A 24474-nucleotide genomic window follows, 5' to 3' on the forward strand; every position below is an offset into this window, starting at 1 on the left:
AAGATTTTATGCACCAGGTTTTGAATGTTAACTCGAATATGACGAAATGAGCATCGTTTTGCGCCATCCAAACAAACCACCAAGAAGTAAGCAACCACGTCAGCCAGATGAACCTCCACCTCTTGCTGCGCCTAATACAAACCGGCCCCAAGATCAGATCTAGCACAAAGGACTCCTCCTTAACAAATACTTCTGGATGCCTCCAGGTCCTGTTAAAGATTTTCATAAATATTGGGCAAGACCAGAACAAGTGAAACGTAGATTCTTCTGCAGCTTGACAAAGCACGCACCAACTCGGGAGTTGAATGCCCCACTTCTTTAAATTATTGTGGGTCTGGATCCTATCATGCAAAATTAACCAAGCCGGGACTCAAGAACATGGGGAAGGACCCTTCGCCCAAAGCACATCCTCGGGCAACCAATCAGCCCCTGGCGGTAGCAACTATCTATAGACTTTTTTGGTGAGAAACTCTCCGCTTGGTGCCAACGCCCACTGCAACCACTGACCAAAATTTCCGGAGACCTCAAAATGGTCTCTAAAGCAGGCTAAAGCACTCAACCACGATTTACGCAAGTGCGAGAGTGCCAAACCTCGGGTTCCCAAACGAACCAGAATAAGAGTTGGATCCCCATATTTAGCAAGAAGAAAACTAGCACAAGGGTTATCCGGTTGGTGGGCCAACCAACATTGCTTGGCGACAAGAACAATGCTTCGCAGTCTGGGCACCAGAATGCCTAAACCACCCATACGCCGAGGTAGTACCACCGAACGCCAAACAATCAAGTGACGCTTACCTTTGAGTTTACACCCAGACCATAGAAAGCCTGCCAGCAAGCGCGTCAGCTGCTTCTCTACTCCCACAGGCATCACAAACAGAGACATGAAAAATTCTGGAATAGTTGAAAGAACATGTCTGACTAAAGTTAGACGTCCAACACTAGAGAGAGAGAGAGAGAGAGAGAGAGAGAGAGACGAATCTAGTGAGGCGTCAGGCCTCGGTGAGCTTCCTGGCTATACACCACCCCTTGACGAGCGTCTCGTAGATAGCATTTTTCGAGAAGAGTCGATTAACGATCTTATTTACGAGGGACTCGACGTGATTGCAAAGCCGTGGTCATAGAGCGTTGAGACGACGATCAAGAGGGCCTCCTAATGGTCAATCTCGAACTCGAAGGTACATATCGATCTCGCCAGATGGTGGTGGAGGATCTGACGGAGGTGGAGCGCCGCTCTACCACCTTTCGTTTCCCGGTGAGAGAGAGCTTAGAGAGATAAATAGGAGAGAGAGATGGAAGCTCAAAGAGAGAGAAGCTCAAAGTGAAGGGGCTGGGTGGTCGGGGCTGGGTGGTCGGGGCTGGGGTTCAAGTTGGGCTAGGGCTCAAGGCAGGGTGATGCGATGTTTTTTAATTAATATATATTATGTATTTTATATTATATAAAATGTAATATGAGCCAAGCCTTATCGAGCTCGATAAGCCGACATGCTTGGATCATTTGCTCAGCTGCGCCTCGTAGCCTAGCTCGAGCTCGGCTCATTTAAGGGATGAGCCAAGCTTTACAGAGCCCGCAGGAAATGACTTAAGAAAAGATCGCATCCAGATCTCTCATCATATTTCACAGGATCCGAATCGACCTCAACGCTCGGGTTGGATCCGACCCGTAAAAGCCAATCATCGGATCACGAGACACCTGCCCTCCAGAACCGTTTGGAGGTACGACACACGAAAGGAAAAGTACGGAAATATCACCATTCAACGAGCCTCACGTGTCAGCAGCGACCCCCAACGTCTATAAATACTCTACCTCTCCCAGGGTTGATCCTTCTCCCCGTGAAGCTCGGAAGGACACTTCCGCCAGTATCCACCGTAGGAGTCCTTCGGAATCTGGCAACAAATAGGAACTTCCGGCGAGTTTCGGCAGAGAGATGGACCAGAAGTGGAGTTTGGTCATGGAGGGGAGGGCTGAGTTGAGAGAGTTTCAGAGGCTCGAGGGGCACCAGGATAGGGTTTGGGGGCTCGCCTGGAATCCGGTGACTGGAGCCGGCAGGTTGCCGCCGATGCTCGCGTCGTGCAGCGGAGACAAGACCGTCCGGATTTGGATGCAGGCAGACCCCAGGAATCCGTCTTCCTGGGAGTGCAGAGTAAGATTCTCTCTGCCTCTCTCTGTAATTTCATTGAATCAATTGTGCTTGCGAAGCTAGAAACCCTAGATTGGAAGATGATGGGCAGCTCTTGGTGGGGTGAAAGCAGAAAAATAAATCTAATTCTTGTTTGGGCTTTGTTTATTTGGATATGACATTATTATCCTCTGTAGTTTTAAAGGAAATAGAGGTTAGAAAAGACCCATTTCAGGGGTACGATCGTCATTTTTCTGAACATGAAGGAATGATGATGGCTTTGACTTTGGTGGAGCTGGTGGCAACATTATTTTGTTGAAGTAAACGACTTCGATTGGTTTTGTTTATGAAGAAATTGTGGAGTTGGTGGAAGGAGGGATGCCCCAAATCGATATTGTAAGAGTTTCAAGAGAAAAGATCATCACCAGAATGGGTTGCTTGACATGTACTGAGTTAGACAAGAATTTTTCCTGCCAAATTAAGTGAGAAAGAGAATAATGTGTGTATGTGACTGTATGGGTTGCTTGACATGTACTGAGTTAGACAAGAATTTTTTCTGCCAAATTAAGTGAGAAAAAAGAGAATGTGTGTATGTGACTAACCTAAAGAAGTTTTTTTAAACGACCAACATATTTGTCTCGTTTGGTCTAAGACTCTAAATTGTTTGGTTTGTTTATGTGCAAATTGGATCATGCAATTCTTATGTGATGGAAAAAGCAGTGCCTTTTTTTTTCTTTTTCTTTTGATAACTGGAGAAAGACCATCTCGCTCACCGAGTTCGTTGGCATAAAACCCCAGGAGGTGTACCCGCGGTTTTCGAATTCATGACGTAGTGTCAATTTGGTTACATTCATGAGTCGCTTCTACCAGATGAGTGGAGCCCTCTTGGGCAAGGAGCTGTGCCGTATAATGAGAACGCAATAGATAAAAAATCAAAAGCCACACAATAAGCTTTTAAGAAGAAAGAGAGGATGTATACATTTGTGATTCAAACGACAACTAGACCAAGCAAGTGATTTTATATCTACTGGCATATTTGTCTTGGATGTCCATCATGTAATCTTGGCAAATGAATTGGTTATTTGTGAATAAATTGGGGCGTGTAGTTCATCTTTGGTTGAAGGTGGGCTACCCCACCCTGATGGTAGAATGGAAATTTGTTAAGCTGTATTCCCACAATGAATTCGTAGTCACAAGCTAAATTGCTGAAAAGTTCCTACCAATGTTGGATTAAATGAGAAGAAATACTATACATGTAAATGCTAGTAATTCATATGATAACTAAAATAAGAAAGCGTTTTCCAATCAATCAGCATATTTGTTTTGAATCTAAAGGGACATCCATTTTGTACACTTTGCAATTGCTTTGTATTTTATGGTTGCAGGTATACTATTTTAAGCCTTTTAATGTTTATCTTCAGGTTAGGCTTTAGATTATTGCCAAGATTGCAGCTTTGATCCCTCGTTGAAGTGATTTCTGTTTGTACATAGTTGTTATGTATATTATAGGTGTGTGTGTACAAATATATATATATATATATATATATATATATATATATATATATATATATATATATATATATATATGTATTATGTAGGCATGCGTGCATGCGTATGTATACTGTAATTGAATACGTTGGGCATGTATACACTCTTATTCAGGGTTAAGATCCTTAGACATTTTTCTACTCACCTTTTGAATCTCTGGCACTCAAAAGACATTATGTGCTTAAAGTGTATTGCGTTATGAAATTTGCAACAGCTTACTGCCTTTTGACTATCCTCCACTGTTTTATATCTACCAAAGTGTCAAACTATTTTATTTGTTGTAAGGTGTGTGAATAAACTCCAGTCAAAATATACAATGCTGTTTTTGGTAATTCTGAAGTTCAAGTCAGTTTCAGCTGTTAGAATGTTTGTTGAATGACTGTGCGTTTATCTTCTTTGCTAGGGTGTTCTGGATGAAAATCATACTCGAACTGTACGGTCCTGTGCATGGTCACCATCTGGAAGGTTGTTAGCTACAGCTAGTTTTGATGCTACAACTGCAATATGGGAAATTTCTGGCGGTGATTTTGAATGTGTTGCTTCCTTGGAGGTATGCTTCTCTAAAGTTTGGAATTTGTCATTCATGTTATTATCTCTTTCTATAGTTCATTCAACTTAGTGTGTGTTTCCTTTTACTAGGGACATGAGAATGAAGTTAAGAGTGTTTCATGGAGTCCATCTGGTTCACTGCTTGCCACATGTGGACGTGATAAATCTGTTTGGATCTGGGAAGTACAGCCTGGTAATGAGTTTGAGTGTGTGTCGGTGTTGCAAGGACATACACAGGATGTGAAGATGGTGCGATGGCATCCATCAGAGGATATTCTAGTTTCCGTCAGCTATGATAATTCTATAAAGGTAGGTGGAGAATTTTTTTTCTAGGATGTTGCCTTTAGTGATAACCCTTTTTCCACCTGCTCTTGAATAGCATGTAATGTGTTGATATGCATCTAGAAATGCCAATTATCTTCTTTCTCTAATGGTAGGTTTGGGAGGAGGATGGAGACATGGACGATTGGCATTGTGTGCAGACATTGGGTGAAGGAAGCAGGTAACTATTCTGAAATGGTCTCACACTCTCATTAGCATCATTTGATCTTTGTCATATTCAATTTTATGAATGGTGTTTTCTTTTTGTTTCTCTTTGATGAATTTGTTGAAGTTTCTGAATTTGGGATTTGATATAAATTTGGTGGAGGGAAACCACCTTTTTTCCTCTCTGTTTTGAAGAGTGAATCTTCTTATTTTCCAGCAAATATTCAGTTCAAGCATTATCATAACTCCACTTGCCTAGAACAACTTTGTATGGTCTACATTGATTTTGACCTTTTATTAATGAAAATCATCATTGATGGGTGCAATTGATTTGGTATTTTTTTGTATCCAAATCTTGCATGATACACAGATACTTTCTTGAAATTTTATTGAATTAACATCCAACCTTTTTGCCTTGTGAAAGTGATAGTGCACAAGTGGAATGAGTAGGGATTCAAAACCAATAATGATGATTAAATGCCAAAAATGAGATTTTCCTGTATTTTTTTCGTTATTATGTTGGTATCTCTGGAATTTTATAGCGCAGTGAGTTTTGATATCTTGCAGTTACAAAGTATTTTGTGTGATTAATTGATGGTATGCCACGATTAATTTATGATAGTCCATAATAATGGATTCTTGCTATTTTCAGTGGACATTCATCCACAGCATGGGCTGTGTCTTTCAACTCCAAAGGAGACAGAATGATCACATGTAGGTATGTCTATTTTGGAGTTTTTTTTTTTTAATTTGCCCGTTTTGTCATAAAATGCTGCTTTTTTAGTTCTAGCTTCTAAGACATGGCTGGTTTCCAGTGATGATCTGACATTGAAGATATGGGATACTAGTGCCAGTCCAAAAGAAGCTAGTTCTGACAACAATAGTCCATGGTAATAAACCAACTCTTTTGCTCTGTTCACTTCTACCAATCTTTTGGAAGCACTTTTACCAGTTCTGTGGTCTAATTTGTGTTTGAGCCTTTGAGGATGCTGACTTATTGGTATAAGAATGTCTTATCAAAAAGAGATTGATGAAGATTTGAATAATAAAAGGTTAACTTGTGGAATAAAGAATGACTATCCTATACCCTTTTAATTGGAAACAACAAAATCAAATCCTTAAAGAAGATTAGGCAAAAAAAAGAAATGATACTTTAGACAAGGTTTAATATTAATGGCAAGTAGGGCTGGTATATAAGCCTAACTTGGCCTGTTCAAGCTTGTCTCCTAAATGAAACTGAACTCGAGCTTATAAGGAGCCGAGCCACGCTTGAGCTCATTATGAGCTGGGCTCATGCTTATTACAAGCTGAGCTTTAGCTAGTTCATTTAAGATAAAAGACAATTTTTTGTCATTTGTTCACAGCAGTATTTGAAGAGCTGTTTCCCAGCTATGCACCCCAACCAGCTATACTATAACATGTGACACACACACACACACACACGCACACACACGCACACACACACACACACACACACACACACACACACACACACATATATATATATATATCAGAGTCAAGCACCCCTTGTTCATACTCAACTCATGTAGCCTTCACTAGCTGCTCATGGCTTGCTCTCCAAACCCAATTTACAAGCCTGAACGGGCATTTGATGAGCTGAATCACTAGCTGCTCATCTCATTTCCCAGTCCTAATGGCAAGCACTACATATCGTTGGAAAGTGGAACCATGACTTGATCTGTCTGGCATCACACATAAGAATTGGTGCGAGCAATAATCTTTGTTCTTTATTCCTTGATTTTGTTTTCGGGGAATGAGAGAGTTGTCTTATGTTTTCTTGTGAACCTAAAAGATTGCTTGTTTGTTTTTATAGATACATCTTCCAGCCTGCTTCTAGCATATTTTGGAACTTGCAATCTCAAAGAACAATGACATAGCCTTGCTGCCTCTTAATGCTTATATGCTTCATCTAAATGAAATTAATCTCACGAGTTGTATTTGTGATGTTTTCCCATGGAATTCATAATCCCATTCCTTGTGAAATGACTTTGCAGTTCTTCTGTTGTTACTTTTGAAAAGAAGTGTTTTCCCTTGTTACGGGTCGTGGATCTGGAGATCCAGACCCGTGACATTAACTTCTCATTAATGGCATTGTGTAATTTATTTTATTGTAATTAGGGTACTTTAGTACCCTAATCTTTGTAATAGCATGTTAATATAAATGGGTTTACACAACAGCCGACCCTAAAAAAAAGGGTATCGGTTTTTCTCCATCCTCTCTCTCCCTTTCTCTCTCTCTCTTTGTTTCTCAGCTCTCACGCGTGGAACGACTTGAATATTGAAAACTTAACATGGTATCAGAGCCACGCTTCAGCTGAAATTGGAATCGATCTCCAAGGTACGTCTGAAAGATCTATCTCTTCTCGATTTTCTCTTCTAAGTCAAGGAAAACTTTTTCTGTCTCCCCAATCTCGTCTGTTTTTTTCTTCTTCTTTCCTTTCCCTGTTTACGTCTGACCTAGTATCTTCTTTTCTTCTCGATATTATTTAGATCTGATCGAAAATCAGATCTATCTATACTCTTTTTCTGTCCCTTGAACTCGATCATATCTGACGTTAATCAGAGTTGATCAAACCACAGCGTGGACTGATCTGATGTTAATCCCTACCTAATCTGAGTTAACTCAGAGAGGACTGAGTGACTCAGCCCAGATTTCCGACCCAAACCCTTTGTTGAATATACCTTGTTCATTGTTTTGATCACAGCGTGATCTAATCATGCAATCGGGACCCTACTTTTGATCCAGTTGCACCCTTGATCAGATCTGATCAAGTTGATCCAGCTACACCCTCATTTCTACCATTTTATCTCCTTTAGCTTGAAAGCCTTGCGTCAATACCGAGTGGGTATTCATATTCACAATTTTTTTGTGATTTTCATATCCGATATTCAATTTCTTATACAAATAAGAAATCTGACAGATATTCAATCTCTGTTTCAAATCAGAAATCTGATAGCCATTGATCTGAAAAAAAAAAAGAGAGTTATAGAAACAGATTGTGCAGATTGTGCTGAACACACTCTTAATACTGTGAAACATGGATTCACTTCCTAGCCAGTCGGTTCTTTCTTCAAGTTTCCTCAGTCAACTCGTGTCTGAAAAATTAAACAATGGTAACTTCTTGACTTGGAAGAGGCAAATCATACTTTTCATTAGGAGTCAGGATCTTTCTGGACATCTGGATGGATCTATTCCAGTTCCTTCTGAGTTCATATCACGAGAAGAAAGGGACAACAAAGGGGAATCTACTACAGTATATGTTAGAAATCCTGAATTTGTGGCTTGGATGAAAAGAGACTAAGCGCTAGTTGCTTATATTACATCTACACTGTCACAAGAGGTACTTGTAGCCATTCCAGATGACTGCACTGCCATGCAACTTTGGAACAGACTTGTTCAGACATACTCACAGGTTTCTCAGGCCAGGATTATGTTTCTTAAAAGAGAATTTCAAATGTTAAGAAAGGATTCCATAACCATCATGGAATACTTGAACAAAATGAAGGTTATCACAGATCAGCTAGCAGTTGTTGGAAGTACAGTAACTGATAAAGATTTGGTACAACAAACCCTCAGTGGATTGGGACACGACTATCATATGATTGTTACTTCCCTGTTATGTTTACCTGAGCTGCCCAACTTTGAAGATCTGCGTGCAAAATTGTTGCAATATGAGATGAATTTGAAGGGATTTTCTGAAGAACCATCTATGCATACTGGGGCACAAGAAGTTCTTGCTACAGGGGTTACTTATGCACGAGGTATGAGATTTCGATCTCGTATGTGTGGTTCAGCCTGCAAGAACCTGCACAGGAAAGTAGAGAGAGAGAGAGAGAGAGAGAGAGAGAGAGAGAGAGAGAGAGAGAGAGAGAGAGAGATGTAGAATCGGCTGGCGCGGCACACTACATGCTCGACCTCCAAACCCTAACATTTATAAAATACAAGGAGTATACAACGACTCTGATATTACAAGGATTCCATTAATGAAGATGAATTTAGCATGTGTGTTTCATTTAATATGCCATGCGTATGGATCTGGATTGATCCAGATCCATACGCATGATATATTTTAACACCCTCCCTCAAGTTGTACGTGATTTTGGAGCATGTACAACTTGCTCTTCAATAACCAAAATTGACGTCCTGTTAACCCCTTGGTAAACAGGTCTGCCACTTGATCTTCTGTTCGAACATGACGCAGTTCTATCTCCTTCATCTCGACTTTTTGCCGTATGAAATGTTGATCAATCTCAATGTGCTTCGTTCTGCTATGCTGGATAGGATTACATGCAATGTTTATTGCGCTTTGATTGTCACATAGAAGAAATGATCGAATAATTGTCTCCCCAAGATCACTCAATAAGTGTCTAATCCATGTGGCTTCTGCCGTGCCTGCAACCATCGATCTGTATTCAGCCTCTGTACTCGATCGTGCCACTGCCTTTTGTTTTCTGCTGCTCCAGGACACTAAATTGTGTCCAATATATACACAATATCCAGAGACAGATCGTCTCTCATCTGGATCTCCTGCCCAATCTGCCCAATGTCCTCTATGCAAATTATCGTTCTTGCGATAAACAAGTCTGTCTCCTATAGTTCCTTTTAAATAGCGTAGAATGCGCTTCACAGCTTCCATATGACCCTCCGTTGGAGCATGCATAAACTGGGATACCTGATTGACAGCATAAACTATATCAGGTCTGGTAAAAGTCAAGTATTGTAACATCCCCACGAGACTTCTATACGTTGTAGGGTTGACACAAAGATGCCCATCTTCAGAGCTCAGCCTTTGATGTAATACACTAGGAGTACTGACTGGTTTGCAATTTGTCATCCCGGCTCTTTCCAGAAGGTCAAGAGTGTATTTTTGTTGCATGCGTGTCAATGTGTCTTGTTGTCTGTCAACTTCCACACCAAGAAAGTACCTCAACTCCCCTAAATCTTTCATCTTGAAAGTTTTCATTAAAAACTGCTTCACGCCTTGCACATGATTATCTGAACTCCCAGTGATCACAATGTCATCAACATATATAAGAAGAAGTATAACAATGTCTGCCTTTTGGTAAATAAAGAGTGAGTGATCCAGAGGGCATCTTCTAAAACCATAACTCTGAATTTGCATAGAGAAACTTTCAAACCAGGAACGGGAGGCCTGTTTCAGCCCATACAGAGATTTCCTTAGTTTGCACACCCAGGCAGTAGGATCCTTCTCGGCATAACCAGGAGGTTGCTCCATATACACTTCTTCCTTTAAAGTTCCATGTAAAAATGCATTTTTAACATCCATCTGGCTAAGGCTCCAATCTCGATCGACTGCTAGGGATATGATGACACGAATAGTACCCATTTTGACTACCGAACCAAAAGTTTCATCGTAGTCTTCACCATATTGTTGTGTGAATCCTCGAGCAACGAGTCGTGCCTTATATCTGTCAATGCTTCCTTCAGGCTTATACTTTGTTTTATAAACCCATTTTGAGCCAACTACATTCTTTCCTTCTGGTCGAGGGACTATTTCCCAAGTCTGGCATTCATGAAGAGCTTCTATTTCTTCATTCATAGCTTCAGTCCAATGACGGGATTGAAGAGCTGGATTAAAACAAGTGGGTTCATCCTGTTTTGTGAGCTGAGACATAAACAACTGGAAATCAAGGGAGAAGGTCTCATAACTCACCCATCGTTGAATAGGATGCTTAATGCGTGACGGCCTTTGAGTCGGATCATTGGTGATGCTTTCCACATTCCTCGGCTCTGTATTTTTGTCCCGTCTAGTGTATATCTGCCCAGAGAAGCGTTCTACTGGGGGTGGTTCAACTGAAGACTCAACTGGAGATAATTCAACATGCATATGTGAGTCATTCAACTCCCTACTCAAGCCGAAGGAAGGACAATTTGTCTGACATGTTTCTCCTGTATTAGCAAAAAGATCTGCGCTTATCCATGGATCATATACTTCTAATTCTCGAGATGGCAACGCTGCGGAGTCATTGACCTGCAAATTTTGTTCGTCGAAAACAACATTTATGGAGGTCCTAATACGTTTTGTAGTAGGATCATAGCATCAATAACCTTTGTACTCATCTGCATACCCAACAAATCTGCACTTGACAGCCTTGTCCTGAAACTTATTTCGCAGAGATGAATCAACATGTACGTAGCATACATAACCAAAAACACGCAGCTCATCGTAAGAGGGATGTTGCCCGAATAAAGTATAATAGGGAGATTTCCGATCCAAAAGTGTCATAGGAAGACGATTTATAATATGGACAGATGTGTGAAAAACTTCTGTTCAGAGACTAACAGGCACATTGCTATCATGTAACATGCTCATCGCGCTCTCTACAATATGCCTGTGTTTCCTTTCCGCAACCCCATTTTGTTGAGGAGTATGAGGGCAAGAAACCAGTTGACTTATTCCTTTATCCCGAAGAAAGGCAATAAACTCGTTCGATGAATACTCTCCTCCACCATCACATTGTAAATGCACAATATCACAAGCAAACTTTGTTTTGACCATCGAATGGAATTCCCGAAATATTTGAAAAACTTCATGCTTGTGTTTTAAGAAATATATCCAAGTATAACGGGAATAAGAATCAATAAAGATAACATAGTAACGACTGCCAGAAAGAGAAGGAATAGGTGCGGGTCCCCAAACATCAGAACAAATAATCTCAAATGGCTTTGAAGCTCTTTTATTTATAATATGAAAAGGAAGAACATGACTTTTGCAGAGTTCGCATGAAGAATATTTATTATTATTATAAAAAAATGAACATAAACTAGACTCTGGAAGGAGACCATCAAATACAAGGTTTTCAACGAAACCCCGACTACAATGTCCCAAACGACTATGCCAAGTATCTGACTTATTACAATGAGATGAATTAAAAACTTCCAATGAAGGGAAAAACAAAGACTCTGAAGGTGAAGACACTGAAGAATGCTTGGACGACTTCAACTGGAGAACTGAGACTGAAGACACTGAAGGAATCTCCTTGAAGACGTACATGTTTCCTTGTCGCTCCCCCTTAGCGAACGTCTCCTTCGTTCGTAGATCCTTAACATAAACAGAAGAGGGAGTAAATTCGACAGAAGAATTCATATCGTCAACAAGTTTAGCTACAAAAACAATGTTCTTTTTAATATTAGGAGCAAGAAGGACATTGGACAAGTGAAGTGAGGACTTTGACATAGGGATATGTGCACTGCCAGTATGACTAATGGAATGATAAGTTCCATCTCCCGTAACTATACTACCTTTTTCAAAATAAGGCAATAAGTGAGATAACTTACTTGCATTACCCGTAACATATGTGGCGGCACCTGAATCAACATACCATTCGCCTTGTTCATTTTGCTTGATCGTCATCTGTGACAATGTTGATAACAAAAGTTGTTGCACATCTGTGGATGACCCTTTTGTGTCCACAGTAGTAGCTGATTTATTCTCAATTTTGTTTATTTTTCCTCTATTCTGTAGATTAAACCAACAATCAGCTTTCACATGTCCTCTTTTGTTACATAAGAATCAAGTGGGCACTCTCCTCTGATTCCCTGTATTAAAAACCCCTGAAATATTAGGTGTAGGTAAGATACCACGTCCTTCCTGCCCAAAACGTCCGCGGCCTCTGCCTCCTTGATGCCCTCCATTCCCTCGTCCAAAACCTACAAAAGTGTCCATGGCCAAAACTGAATGAGGACGAGCTGATTCATTTCCTTCTGCCCTTTGTTTCATAATCATCTCATGTTGGAGAAGTTTCGCTTGAAGGTCGTCAAAAGTGGGCAACTGCGGAAGGCATGATAAAGCCGTGGTAAGCATGTCAAAATCAGAACCCAATCTATCGAGAAATTGTTGAACTTTATCTTTATCTGCAATAGCACTTCCAATTACCGCCAATTGACTGTCATGGATCCTTTCTTCAAACTTTGAAATTCATTTTTTAAGTACATAACTCGGGCTTCTGATATCTGAGAATATGTCTGAGACAACTTACTCCACAGATCCGCCGCAGTGCAAGCATCTAAAAGAGTAACCGACACTTCTTGAGAGAGTGTTGACGTAATATAAGCAACCAAAGACTGATCCCGCTTCCTCCAAGCTGTATACTCTCGATTCTTAATAGAAATGGTAATTGTGTCACCCTTCTCATCCTTGGTTTCTTGCATGAGAAGGCGTGGTGGTATAGGAACTAAACCATCCAGATGTTCATCGAGATCCTGACTACGTATAAAAAGAAGGATTTGCCTTTTCCAAGTCAGAAAATTAGAATGAGTAAGTTTTTCTCTAACGAGCTGACTCAAGAAATTTGCAGAGGGACCAGATGACGATGAGTAATCCATATCAATGGGACAATGAATAAGCAAACAAAACGAATGGAAAGAAACAAACAGGTTTGAGATCACTTAATCAATAAGTAATTTTTCCTTTTTTTTTTTTGCAGTTCAGAATCAAGATTGTAAAAAGTTACAATATGCCTGTAGGCGTTGCACAGGGGACACTAAAATAGCAATAAAGAAAAATTTTTGGAATCAAAGAATTTTTGGAATCAAGGAATGAATGAAACTGACAGACATTAAAAGTTCTACGTTAAAAGTTCTGGAAATCAAAGAATGAATAAAAAAAAATTTCTGGAATAAAAGACGTTAAAGAGTGGAAATCAAAGAGATTGTTATCACGTTAAAGAGTGAAATTTCTGGAAATAGAAAGAATGAGTAGCAGGCGAAGGGAAAAGAAATGAGTAGCAGACGTTAAAGAGATTGTGATCACGTTAAAATTTCTGGAAATCGAGAACTAGCATAATAGAAAAAAAATGGTGACTACAACCAAAAAATTGAATCAAACAGGCTACAATCAGTCGTTTATGGCTGCAGTCAGAGAGGAGAATGAAAAGGGGAAAAGGGGAAAATGAAAAAGGGAAAAGATTGGGAGAGGAAGACAAGCCAAAACCTGTGATCTCGCTGAACACAATCCTAATAGTATTCCGCAACCAGGGAAAGCTCTGATACCATATGAGATTTCGATCTCGTATGTGTGGTTCAGCCTGCAAGAGCCTGCACAGGAAAGTAGAGAGAGAGAGAGAGAGATGCAGAATCGGCTGGGGCGGCACACTACATGCTCGACCTCCAAACCCTAACATTTATAAAATACAAGGAGTATACAACGAGCCTTGTAATATCAGAGATATTACAAGGATGCCATTAATGAAGATGAATTTAGCATGTGTGTTTCATTTAATATGCTAAATTCATAGGTTTTAAGTTGAGTAAGAGTAAGACAGAATACATGGAATGTCGATTTAGTAAGCAACGAAATAGAGATGGGAGTGTAGTGAAGCTTGGTGAGCAAGAAATACCGGTGGATGATTCTTTCAAATATTAGGGATCTATCATTCAAAAGTATGGAGAAATTGATGGAGATGTAAATCATAGGATAAAGGTTGGGTGGATGAAATGGAAGAGTGCAACTGGAGTGTTGTGCGATCGTAGAATGCCATTGCGGTTGAAGGGAAAGTTTTATAGGACGACTATTAGGCCCTCTTTACTATATGGTACGGAATGTTGGGCTGCCAAGAGACATCATATTCAAAAAATGAGTGTAGCTGAGATGCGTATGCTGAGATGGATGTGTGGAAATACAATAAAAGATAAGATTCAGAACGAGGAGATACGTAAGAAGGTAGGCGTTGCACCCATTGAAAATAAGATGAGAGAGAATCGTTTACTGTGGTTTGGACATATTCGACGAAGGCCTAATGATGCTCCAGTTAGAAGGATGGAGAAATGGGAAAATATATTAGTTAAAAGAGGTCGGGGTAGGCCTAGGAAGACATGGATGGAGGTGATAGAAAAGGATAAGAATGCTTTGAACCTCACCGAGGACATGGCATTGGATAGAAATGAATGGAGGAGAAGGATTCATGTGGAAGACCCAGAATGATTTTCTTTGTTGGTTCATATCGCCGACCCCAATTGTTTTGGGATGAAGGCGTAGTTGTTGTTGTTGTTGTTTCATTTAATATGCCATGCGTATGGATCTGGATCCAGATCCAGATCCATACGCATGATATATTTTAACACGAGGACGAGGAAGCTATGATATCAAGGGAAAAGGAGCACAAGGGAAAAGTGGTCAAGGAGGTCGTGGATTATGCCTACACCTAACACATATACCAATTCACAAAGACAGAGGCCAATTCCTACCTGCTTTCTGTGTAATAAAAAGGGGCATATCAAAGTTAACTACTGGTTCAATCCCCTAAATAAAGGAAAATCACCACAAACTGAAGCAAAAAGAGGCACAGACAGTACAAGGACCAACGGAGAAGTGAAGGAATTATTGATGTCAGCTTTAGCAGAATTGAATCTGAAACAAAATGAGCAAGGTACTTGGTATGTGGACTCTGGCGCAGCGACTCACTTTACTGGTGATGCAGGTAAGCTCTTAAAACTTGTTCCTTACATTGGTAGAAGTAGTATAGTTACTGGAGATGGATCACACCACTCTGTCTCTCATATTGGAAACTCCATTATACCCTTGCCCGAATCTTCCATCAACCTTTCAAAAGTTCTTTATGCTCCTAATATCAAGAAAAACATCGTTTCAGTTTCTAAACTTGTTGATGATATCAAAGCCTCAGTTGAATTTACTCCCTCCTCTATTCTTGTCAAGGATCTCTGCACGAAGGAGACGTTCGCTAGAGGAAAACGACAAGGCAATATGTATGTCTTTCAAGAAGATCCTTCAGCACATATTCGCTCTGCAGACATAAACTTGAAGCTTCAATCATCGTTGCCTTCTGAAAATCCTGCTTGTGTTTTCAGTGTCTCTGAAATCAATAAGCCAAATCTTTGGCATGGTCGTCTAGGTCACTGCAGTAGTAGTTTCATTGAAAAGCTTGTTTCAAATAACCTCATTCCCAAGTCAAGTTTAGGAATAAATGTCAATAACAACAAATGTTCTAGTTGTCTCTTATGTAAGAGTCATGTCTTACCGTTTCATTCTATCAATAAAAGAGCTTCAAGACCTTTTGAGTCTATCTGTTTTGATGTTTGGGGGGATGCTCTAGTTGCTTCTATATCTGGAACTAGATATTATCTTTTATTTGTTGACAATTATTCTCGCTATTCTTAGATATTTTTCATGAAACACAAATCTGAGACTTTCAAGTTCTGAAACTTTCATTCATTTGTCAAGAACCAATTTTCTGAAAACATCCTAAGTTTCCAATGTGACGGAGGAGGTGAATTCTCTTCCATTGACTTTACTAACTTTCTTCAAAGTAACGGGATAAGGAAAAAGGTGTCTTGCCCACACACACCTCAGCAGAATGGGATTATTAAAAGGAAGCATCGCCATATTGTTGAGAGTGCGATGAGCATGATGCATGACAGTAGTCTTCCGATCACTTTATGGACAAAGGCTTTTCATTCTGCAGTTCATGTGATAAATTGATTGCCCATGACTATTTTGGAAAACAAGTCTCCTTACTTGTCTCTTTTTGGTGTACATCCCAACTACTATGATTTGCATGTGTTTGGTTGTTTATGCTATGTTCATGTTGACAGTTCAATGAGACATAAGTTTCAGGTCAAGGCCCTGAAGTGAAGGTTTGTGGGTTATGCTGATGACTATAAATGGTACAAGTGTTATGATCCTGTGAGCAAGCACATCAAAATATCAAGAAATGTCATCTTCGATGAATTGAATTTTGATTGTCGATGTACTAGTTCTTCAGAATCAAAACCTAAAGTTGAGGCTTATTATCCTTGGTTGAATTATGAACTTCTCTCAGGAGCTAGTGATGTTTGATCAAATTGCACTCAAAAGGATAAGAAACATGTGTCTACTGATGAAATGATTGCTCATGAAAATACAAACCCAACTTTGAATCCAGAAAGGTATAAAGGCCTTGTCTACACTCGACGAGAAAAAGAGCCGCCCACCATAGTTAATTCAGACATGGACACATCCTCTACATCCAACATCGTTGATACTAGAAGATCCACACGTTCTTGCCATCCAATTGAAAGGTGGGTCAGTTATGAAAATTTCTCATTAGATTTTCAACTCTTTCTAACAACCTTGAATAAAGAAGATGAACCCACAACGTTCTCTCAAGCATCAAATTCCAAAAGATGGATTGAAGCAATGAATGAGGAGATGGAAGCTCTAGATGAATGTGGTACGTGGGATGTCGTATCAAGACCACCTGACAGAAACGTTGTTGGTTCGAAATGGGTGTACAAAATAAAATATAAACCAGATGGGACTATAGAGCGATACAAAGCGAGACTTGTAGCCAAAGGTTTTACACAGAAGCAAGGACAGGATTATGATGAAACCTTTAGTCCAGTGGTGAGGATGGGGACAATCAGAGTCATACTTTCTTTAGCTATTGAACATCAATGGACTATTAGCCAACTTGATGTGAAGAATGCTTTTCTTCATGGAGATTTGAGAGAAGAAGTATACATGGAACAACCTACTGGTTACGTAGAAGGCAATCCTATAAAATATGTCTGCAGACTAAAAAGGGCGATATATGGATTGAAGCAGGCATCTCGATCTTGGTTCGACAACTTTTCTCTTGAAATACAAAAATATGGTTTTAAGAAATCTCTTCTTGACCACTCCTTATTTATATTTAAGAACCAAGACACAATTACTTTGTTGTTGATATATGTAGATGATATCATCATCACTGGTAATTCCAATGAGCACATTGAAGAAGTCAAACATCTCTTGAATCAGGAGGTTCAAAATGAAGGACCTTGGCAAACTACGATACTTTCTTGGAGTTGAAGTCGACAGTACTTCTGAAGAGATGACTCTCACTCAACATAAGTATACCATTGATGTTCTCAATAAAGCGGGTATGAAAGACTGCAAGCCCTTGAGCACTCCTAGCGTTCTTCATCAAAAGCTTAGCTCTCAAGATGGAGATCCATTTGATAATCCTACACAATACCGTAGCATAGTGGATATGTTGCAATACCTTACCTTTACTCGCCCTGATATAGTCTACTCGATGAATCAAGTTTCTCAGTTTATGCATGCCTCATGTGAAGGGCATATGGAAGCAGTTAAACGGATACTTCGATATCTGAAGGGAACGGTTGGGGATGGCCTCATATATCAGCGAAAGACAAATGGGCAAAATGCACATGAGATCACTGTTTATTCTGATGCGGACTGGGCAGGAGACCCAGATGAACGCAAATCAGTATCCGGCTATTGTGTGTTTGTTGGGATGAATTTGGTTTCTTGGAGTAGTAAGAAACAAAAGGTTGTTGTCAGATCCAGTACAGAGGCTGAATACAGGTCAATGGTGTTAAAATATATGTAATACCTATATTTATATATATATATATATATATATATATATATATATATATAATATAGTTCTCATTCACTACCCGATAAGGGGTAGTTTTGTAATCTCGCCCAATAGGGGCATTTTAGACTTTTTCCTTTTTCTTTTTCTATTTTTTCCTTTTTCTTTTTTGTCTTTTTTATTTCTTTTTGTGCATTTAATGCACAGCCATTGGGGGCCCCAACAAAGAGTCGTTGGGCCCCCAACGGTCACAATTGTGACCGTTGGGAGCCCAACGACTCCTTGTTGGGACTCCCAATGGTCCCTCTCTCTTGCTTTTCTCTAACTCTCCCTCACTCCTCTCTTGCCTATAAATAAGTGGGGTCTCCCCCTTTGTAATGTGTGGCTTCTTCAAGCCCTTTTGTGCATTTATAAGATTTTATGCTTTCTAGCCATTATTGGCTTTTGTGTATGTCCTCTTTTGGACTTGTTCTTTGATTTCTATGTGTGAATGTCCATTGTAGGACATATATTTCTTTTCCGCATATTTCATTACATGGTATCAGAGCCTTGGTTGTGCTCTTGATTCATATTGCTAGTTGTCTTGTTTTATCTCTCTTTGTTTGTCCTCCATTCTTGATTATATAATGGAAGGAGAACAAAAGATTGATCTCTCCTTCAAGCTCAATGGTACTAACTACATGATGTGGGCCACCGCCATGGAGAACAACCTCAAAGGTAAAAAGCTTTGGGGATACGTTATGGGCACCATTAGGGAACCTCAACTTCAACTTACGAAAATTGATGGTGATCAAGAAAAAGCTCTAGAAGGAAATGCTCGCATGAAAGCTATTGAAGATCACCAATCCAAGGTAGAAGATTGGGAAAGTAAGCATGCAAAAATTCTTGCATGGTTCATGAACAACGTGGAGTTAAAGATTTGCGCCAACATTGCTAAATTCCGCCTAGCAAATGAAGCATGGTTCTTTATGAAAGGTATGTATACCCAAAAAGACCTTGCTCGTCAATTCTTCATCCAAGAAAAAATTCGTACCATTAAGCAAGGTGAAATGAGTGTAAGAGATTACTATAGCACTCTTGGCCCTTTGTGGGATGAGCTATCCCTTCTTGAACCCAAATGGGTATCAAGTGAAGATGTTGAAATGAGGAGAGAACAAATGGAGAAAGAACACTTTTTCCAATTTTTACATGGGCTTAGGCCCGAATATGAACAAGTTAGGTCCTCCCTCCTTCATAGATCCAAACCACTTCCATTGGAAGATGCCATAGCCGAAATATGCCAAGAAGAAACACGTCTTGGCATGATTAAAGGAGGAGATGAAGTTCTTGCCGTGTCTAAACCCGGCAATCATATGAAAGCATATAAGCCTCCACACTTTGGGAGGCAAAATAACTATAATGGCAATTATAGGAAAGCCATTTGCCATCATTGTCAAGAACCGGGTCATATAAGACCTAATTGTCCAAAGATAAATGAACCTCCAAAAGGTAAAGTTGCTATTATTGAAGAAATCCCACAAAAGAAGGAGGAGACAATGAAAGGGAAAGAGTCCTTCTCCCTTGCTCAACTATCCGAAGCACTACAAATTCTACTCAAGTCGCCATCAACTTCGGGAGCCGCCATTGCCTCTTCTTCTCCTCCAGGTACGCCTTCTTGGATCCTTGACTCTGGAGCATCTTTTCATATGACCCCTATTGAAAATGGACTATCCAATGTATGTAGAAACTCCAAAAATTCCTTTGTTTCCACCGCCGATGGTACCTCTTTACAAGTTAAAAGTTTTGGAACCTTAGATTTTTCAAAAGATTTTTTTGTGCCAAATGTAAGAGTAGTACCTCAACTTAATTTAAATCTTTTATCGGTCTCCCAAATATGTGATCATGGATGTGAAATCTCCTTCTCAACCAAGGATTGTTCTATACAGGATCTCCAGTCCGGGAAGCGGATTGGGCAAGGCCATAGGAGGGGAGATCTCTACTACATGACCCACTTGAAACTTCCTACTAACTCATTTTGTAATCATGTCTAAGATAAAAATATAGAAACTTGGCATCAAAGACTTGGACATCCAAGCTTCTCAAAAATGTACTCCTTTCCCTTTGGAAAGAAATTTTGTGATGAGAAACATTTTGTTTGCAAGAGTTGTATTTTTGGAAAAATGAAATCCACCCCATTTCCAAAAAGAACATTTGTGTCAAAAAGACCCTTTGAATTAGTTCATTCGGATGTTTGGGGTCCTTCTCCGGTCATATCAAAAGGAGGATACTCATATTATGTTACTTTCATTGATGATTTCACTCGATATGTGTGGATCTATTTTCTTAATTTAAAATCCGAAGTTTTTAACTTCTTTAAAAAATTTCATATGATTGTCAAAAATCAATTTTCAACTAATATCTCCATTCTTCGATCCGACTCCGGTGGAGAATATCTATCAAATGAATTTCAAGAATATTTGAAAACCAATGGAATTTGTCATCAAAGGTCATGTCCTAGGACTCCCCAACAAAACGGTCTAGCCGAAAGAAAGCATAGACACATCTTGGAAACCACTAGGACTCTTCTTATTTCCAAAGAAATTCCAAAATGCTATTGGGCCGAAGCCGCCTTAACCTCCACTTATTTGATAAATAGAGTGATATCCTCATCCCTACAAAATATATCTCCATATGAAAAACTTTTTGAAAGAACACCCAATTTTAATAGATTAAGAATTTTTGGGTGTAAGTGCTTTGTCCTTACACATAAAAGAGATAAGTTATCTCCCAAGGCTATCGAATGTGTGTTCTTAGGATACGGAGAAAATCAAAAGGGTTTTAGGTGCTTCGATCCCAAAAGCAACAAACTATATGTATCAAAAGATGTTACATTTTTAGAAAATGAGAACGGTTTTGAGAAAAATAAAGATATTGATGAAAGCGAATATGCTTTCTTATTTGATCTTCTCTCTCAAGAAGATGTGACTCCTCACGAAGAGGATGTTCCTAATGATTTAGAGGATACTCCTCTTAGTAATTTTGAAAATGCAAGTAATGATGTTGAAAATAGGTCCATTCAAACCTATGCTAGGCGTGGTCAAGAAACTCCCATTAGCGCTTTAGAAAAATATTCTCAAAATTCCAACATAGAAGAAACCTCTTTAAGGAGATCTAGCCGGATCTCCAATCCTCCTAATAGGTTTGTTTCCTATGAGTCCCTAACACCTAAATATAGGGCATGCCTAATTGCATTACACTCTTATCATGAACCGTCACACTATAATGAAGCCAAAAACATTCCTCAATGGGTTGAAGCCATGAAACTTGAACTTAGTGCCCTTGAAAAGGCTAAAACTTGGGAAATAACCTCATTACCCACTGGAAAGAAGTCTATTGGATGTAGATGGGTCTTCAAAATTAAAACTAAAAGTGATGGGTCATTAGAACGTTATAAAGCTAGGTTGGTAGCCAAAGGATATGCTCAAGAGTACGGAATAGACTATGAAGAAACCTTTGCTCCCGTAGCTAGAATGACTAGTGTTAGGACTCTTATTGCGGTTGCATCCGTTAAAAAATGGCCTGTCTATCAATTGGATGTTAAGAACGCATTTCTTAATGGCGAACTAAGTGAAGAGGTCTATATGGATCCTCCACCAGGAGTATCTATTGGTGAAAACAAAATTCTTAAACTAAAAAAGGCACTATATGGTTTAAAACAAGCTCCGAAAGCTTGGCATGACAGATTTAGTACTGTAATGACTAGCTTAAATTTTCGTTCATGTTATACTGACACTGCGTTATTTGTGAAAAGTGCAGGGTCCTCTGTAGTTATTCTACTACTATACGTTGATGATATGATCATCACTGGAAGTGATGAGCAAGGAATCCATAATATTAAGAAAATTTTAAAAGAAAATTTTGACATGTCTAACCTTGGTTTCTTAAGATATTTTCTAGGTATTGAAGTTGCATATTCACCTCGAGGGTACATCCTCTCTCAGATGAAACTTGCTGCTGACATCTGTGCCAAGTCTGGAATTTCGGATGATAAGAAGACAGAAACCCCTGAGGTTATCAATGCAAAGCTGAGATTGGAAGATGGGACACTTCTTGGGAATCCTACTCCCTACCGTCAACTCGTTGGGTCTCTGACATACTTATCCATCACTCGGCCAGACATAGCTCATGCAGTTCACTTCGTCAGTCAGTTTCAACATGCACCTACAACTGTGCACATGAGTGCAGTCTTAAGAATTGTCAGATATATTAAAAACACCATAACTAAGGGAGTTTTTCTTTCCTCTTCATCATCCCTTGATTTAATTGCTTATACAGATGCTGATTGGGGAGGAAATCCCAATGATAGAGTCTCAACCACTGGTTTTTGTGTTTTCCTAGGTGACTCTATGATTTCTTGGAGATGCAAGAAGCAACATAAAGTATCATTGTTCTCAACTGAAGCGGAATATCGTGCAATGGCCACTACAACCATGGAGCTTGTGTGGCTTAGAAGTCTCCTCTGTGATATGAGCATCGTCATACATCTCAATTCCTTCGAAGATGTGTTGCGATAACAAGAGTGCTATCTATATTGCCAGCAACAACACCTTCCATGAGCGTACTAAACACATTGAGATGGATTGCCACTATGTTCGAGATGAATACCTAAAAGGAACCATAGCACTGCCCTATGTCACATCCGAGTACCAGTTGGCGGACTTTTTCACCAAAGCTCTTGTTGCTCCTCGTTTCATGTTTCTTCTCAACAAGCTTTCCGTTGTATCCCCGTAAAGCTTGAGGGAGGGTGTTAAAATATATGTAATACCTATATATATATATATATATATATATATATATATATATATATATATATATATATATAGTTCTCATTCACTACCCGATAAGGGGTAGTTTTGTAATCTCGCCCAATAGGGGCATTTTAGACTTTTTCCTTTTCTTCTTTTTTCCTTTTTCTTTTTCTATTTTTTCCTTTTTCTTTTTTGTCTTTTTTATTTCTTTTTGTGCATTTAATGCACAGCCATTGGGGGCCCCAACAAAGAGTCGTTGGGCCCCCAACGGTCACAATTGTGACCGTTGGGAGCCCAACGACTCCTTGTTGGGACTCCCAATGGTCCCTCTCTCTTGCTTTTCTCTAACTCTCCCTCACTCCTCTCTTGCCTATAAATAAGTGGGGTCTCCCCCTTTGTAATGTGTGGCTTCTTCAAGCCCTTTTGTGCATTTATAAGATTTTATGCTTTCTAGCCATTATTGGCTTTTGTGTATGTCCTCTTTTGGACTTGTTCTTTGATTTCTATGTGTGAATGTCCATTGTAGGACATACATTTCTTTTCCGCATATTTCATTACAAATGGCAGCCGCCACTGTTGAGGCTACTTGGATTAGACACTTACTGACAGAAGTATTAGAATATGGATCCATTGAAGGATCCATATCACATGTATATTTATGTATTTTGTATTACTAATGCAGGGCAGTTTTGTCCATGCAAAAGAAGTTGTAACCCTATTAAACTTAACAGCAGAATAGAGAGATTGGTGTGGCGGCCGATTCTTAACAGGTACCCGAGTTATCTTTCTTCTTTTTCTCTTCTCATTTCTCAATCCTTGCAGCAGTTTTCACATGGTATCAGAGCATCGACCCCTCTGGGAATAAAAAGGGCCTTCATCGGGACCGAGAAAAGCTGTGTTCCCCTTCTCATCAAAGCTGTGTTCTCCAACTTCATGTCTTCCAGTTTGTCTCACGCAAGGCTGCTGACTGAATAAAGCTGCACTTGGTTTTCTTGGTTTTCTAGCCATCAAGTTTGTCTCGTCTGAATAAAGCGGCACCCTTGTCTTCTAGCCATCAGGTTTTACTCATTTATTTCTTGTCTCATCTGAATAAGGCTGCACCCTCTTTCTTCTTGTCAGGTTTTATTCTTCTTGCCTCATCATTTCTGTCTCATCTGAATAAAGCTGCCCTGGAACAGTTTTGATTCCTCATCTCACGTGACACACCTGGTAAAGTCTGGTCACACAAGTCCCTTTTATTTTTTATTTTTTTTTTTGGTCTACACAACTCAGCTCTGGTCACTTAAACACCCTGGTCACGTGAACACCTCCTGTTCACGTCATTCGTGTTTTTTTTTCCCCTGTTTTCACATCTTCTTGGTCCACGCAACTCATTGATTGAGTCTGATCTGAACCCTATATAGATTTGCTCAAGCACGCAGCAATAGAGTCTTTACATTCCTTTTCTTTTATCCACTGTTATCTATCATTGTTTGCATTTCTCATTGATTGAGTCAGATCTGAACCCTACGCAGATTTGCTGACTTAAAGCTGTTTTCCTCTTTCTTGATTCTCCATTACTCTGTCGTGACTAGTGACATAATCTCCTTTGTGTGCCGGGCCCTACCACAAAACTGTTCTCTATC

At 39.6% G+C, this 24474-nt stretch overlaps 1 protein-coding gene across 1 annotated transcript in view; it reads left to right on the forward strand.

Annotated features, from left to right (window-relative positions):
- Window positions 1–1817: 1817 nt before the first annotated feature.
- The window catches only part of EMB1345 (Transducin/WD40 repeat-like superfamily protein), a 94462-nt gene continuing 71805 nt past the window's right edge, over window positions 1818–24474 (forward strand). Inside the window, exons 1-6 of the mRNA XM_090006320.1 lie at window positions 1818–2141; window positions 4069–4215; window positions 4305–4523; window positions 4652–4716; window positions 5353–5418; window positions 5516–5590. Of these exons, the coding sequence (XP_089862446.1) occupies window positions 1926–2141; window positions 4069–4215; window positions 4305–4523; window positions 4652–4716; window positions 5353–5418; window positions 5516–5590 (788 nt within the window). The 5' untranslated portion in view covers window positions 1818–1925. The remainder of the gene's footprint in view (window positions 2142–4068; window positions 4216–4304; window positions 4524–4651; window positions 4717–5352; window positions 5419–5515; window positions 5591–24474) is intronic.

The sequence above is a fragment of the Nuphar pumila genome, chromosome 5 (genome assembly GCF_984573655.1).
Source record: "Nuphar pumila chromosome 5, dmNupPumi1.hap1.1, whole genome shotgun sequence".
Classification (NCBI taxonomy): domain Eukaryota; kingdom Viridiplantae; phylum Streptophyta; class Magnoliopsida; order Nymphaeales; family Nymphaeaceae; genus Nuphar; species Nuphar pumila.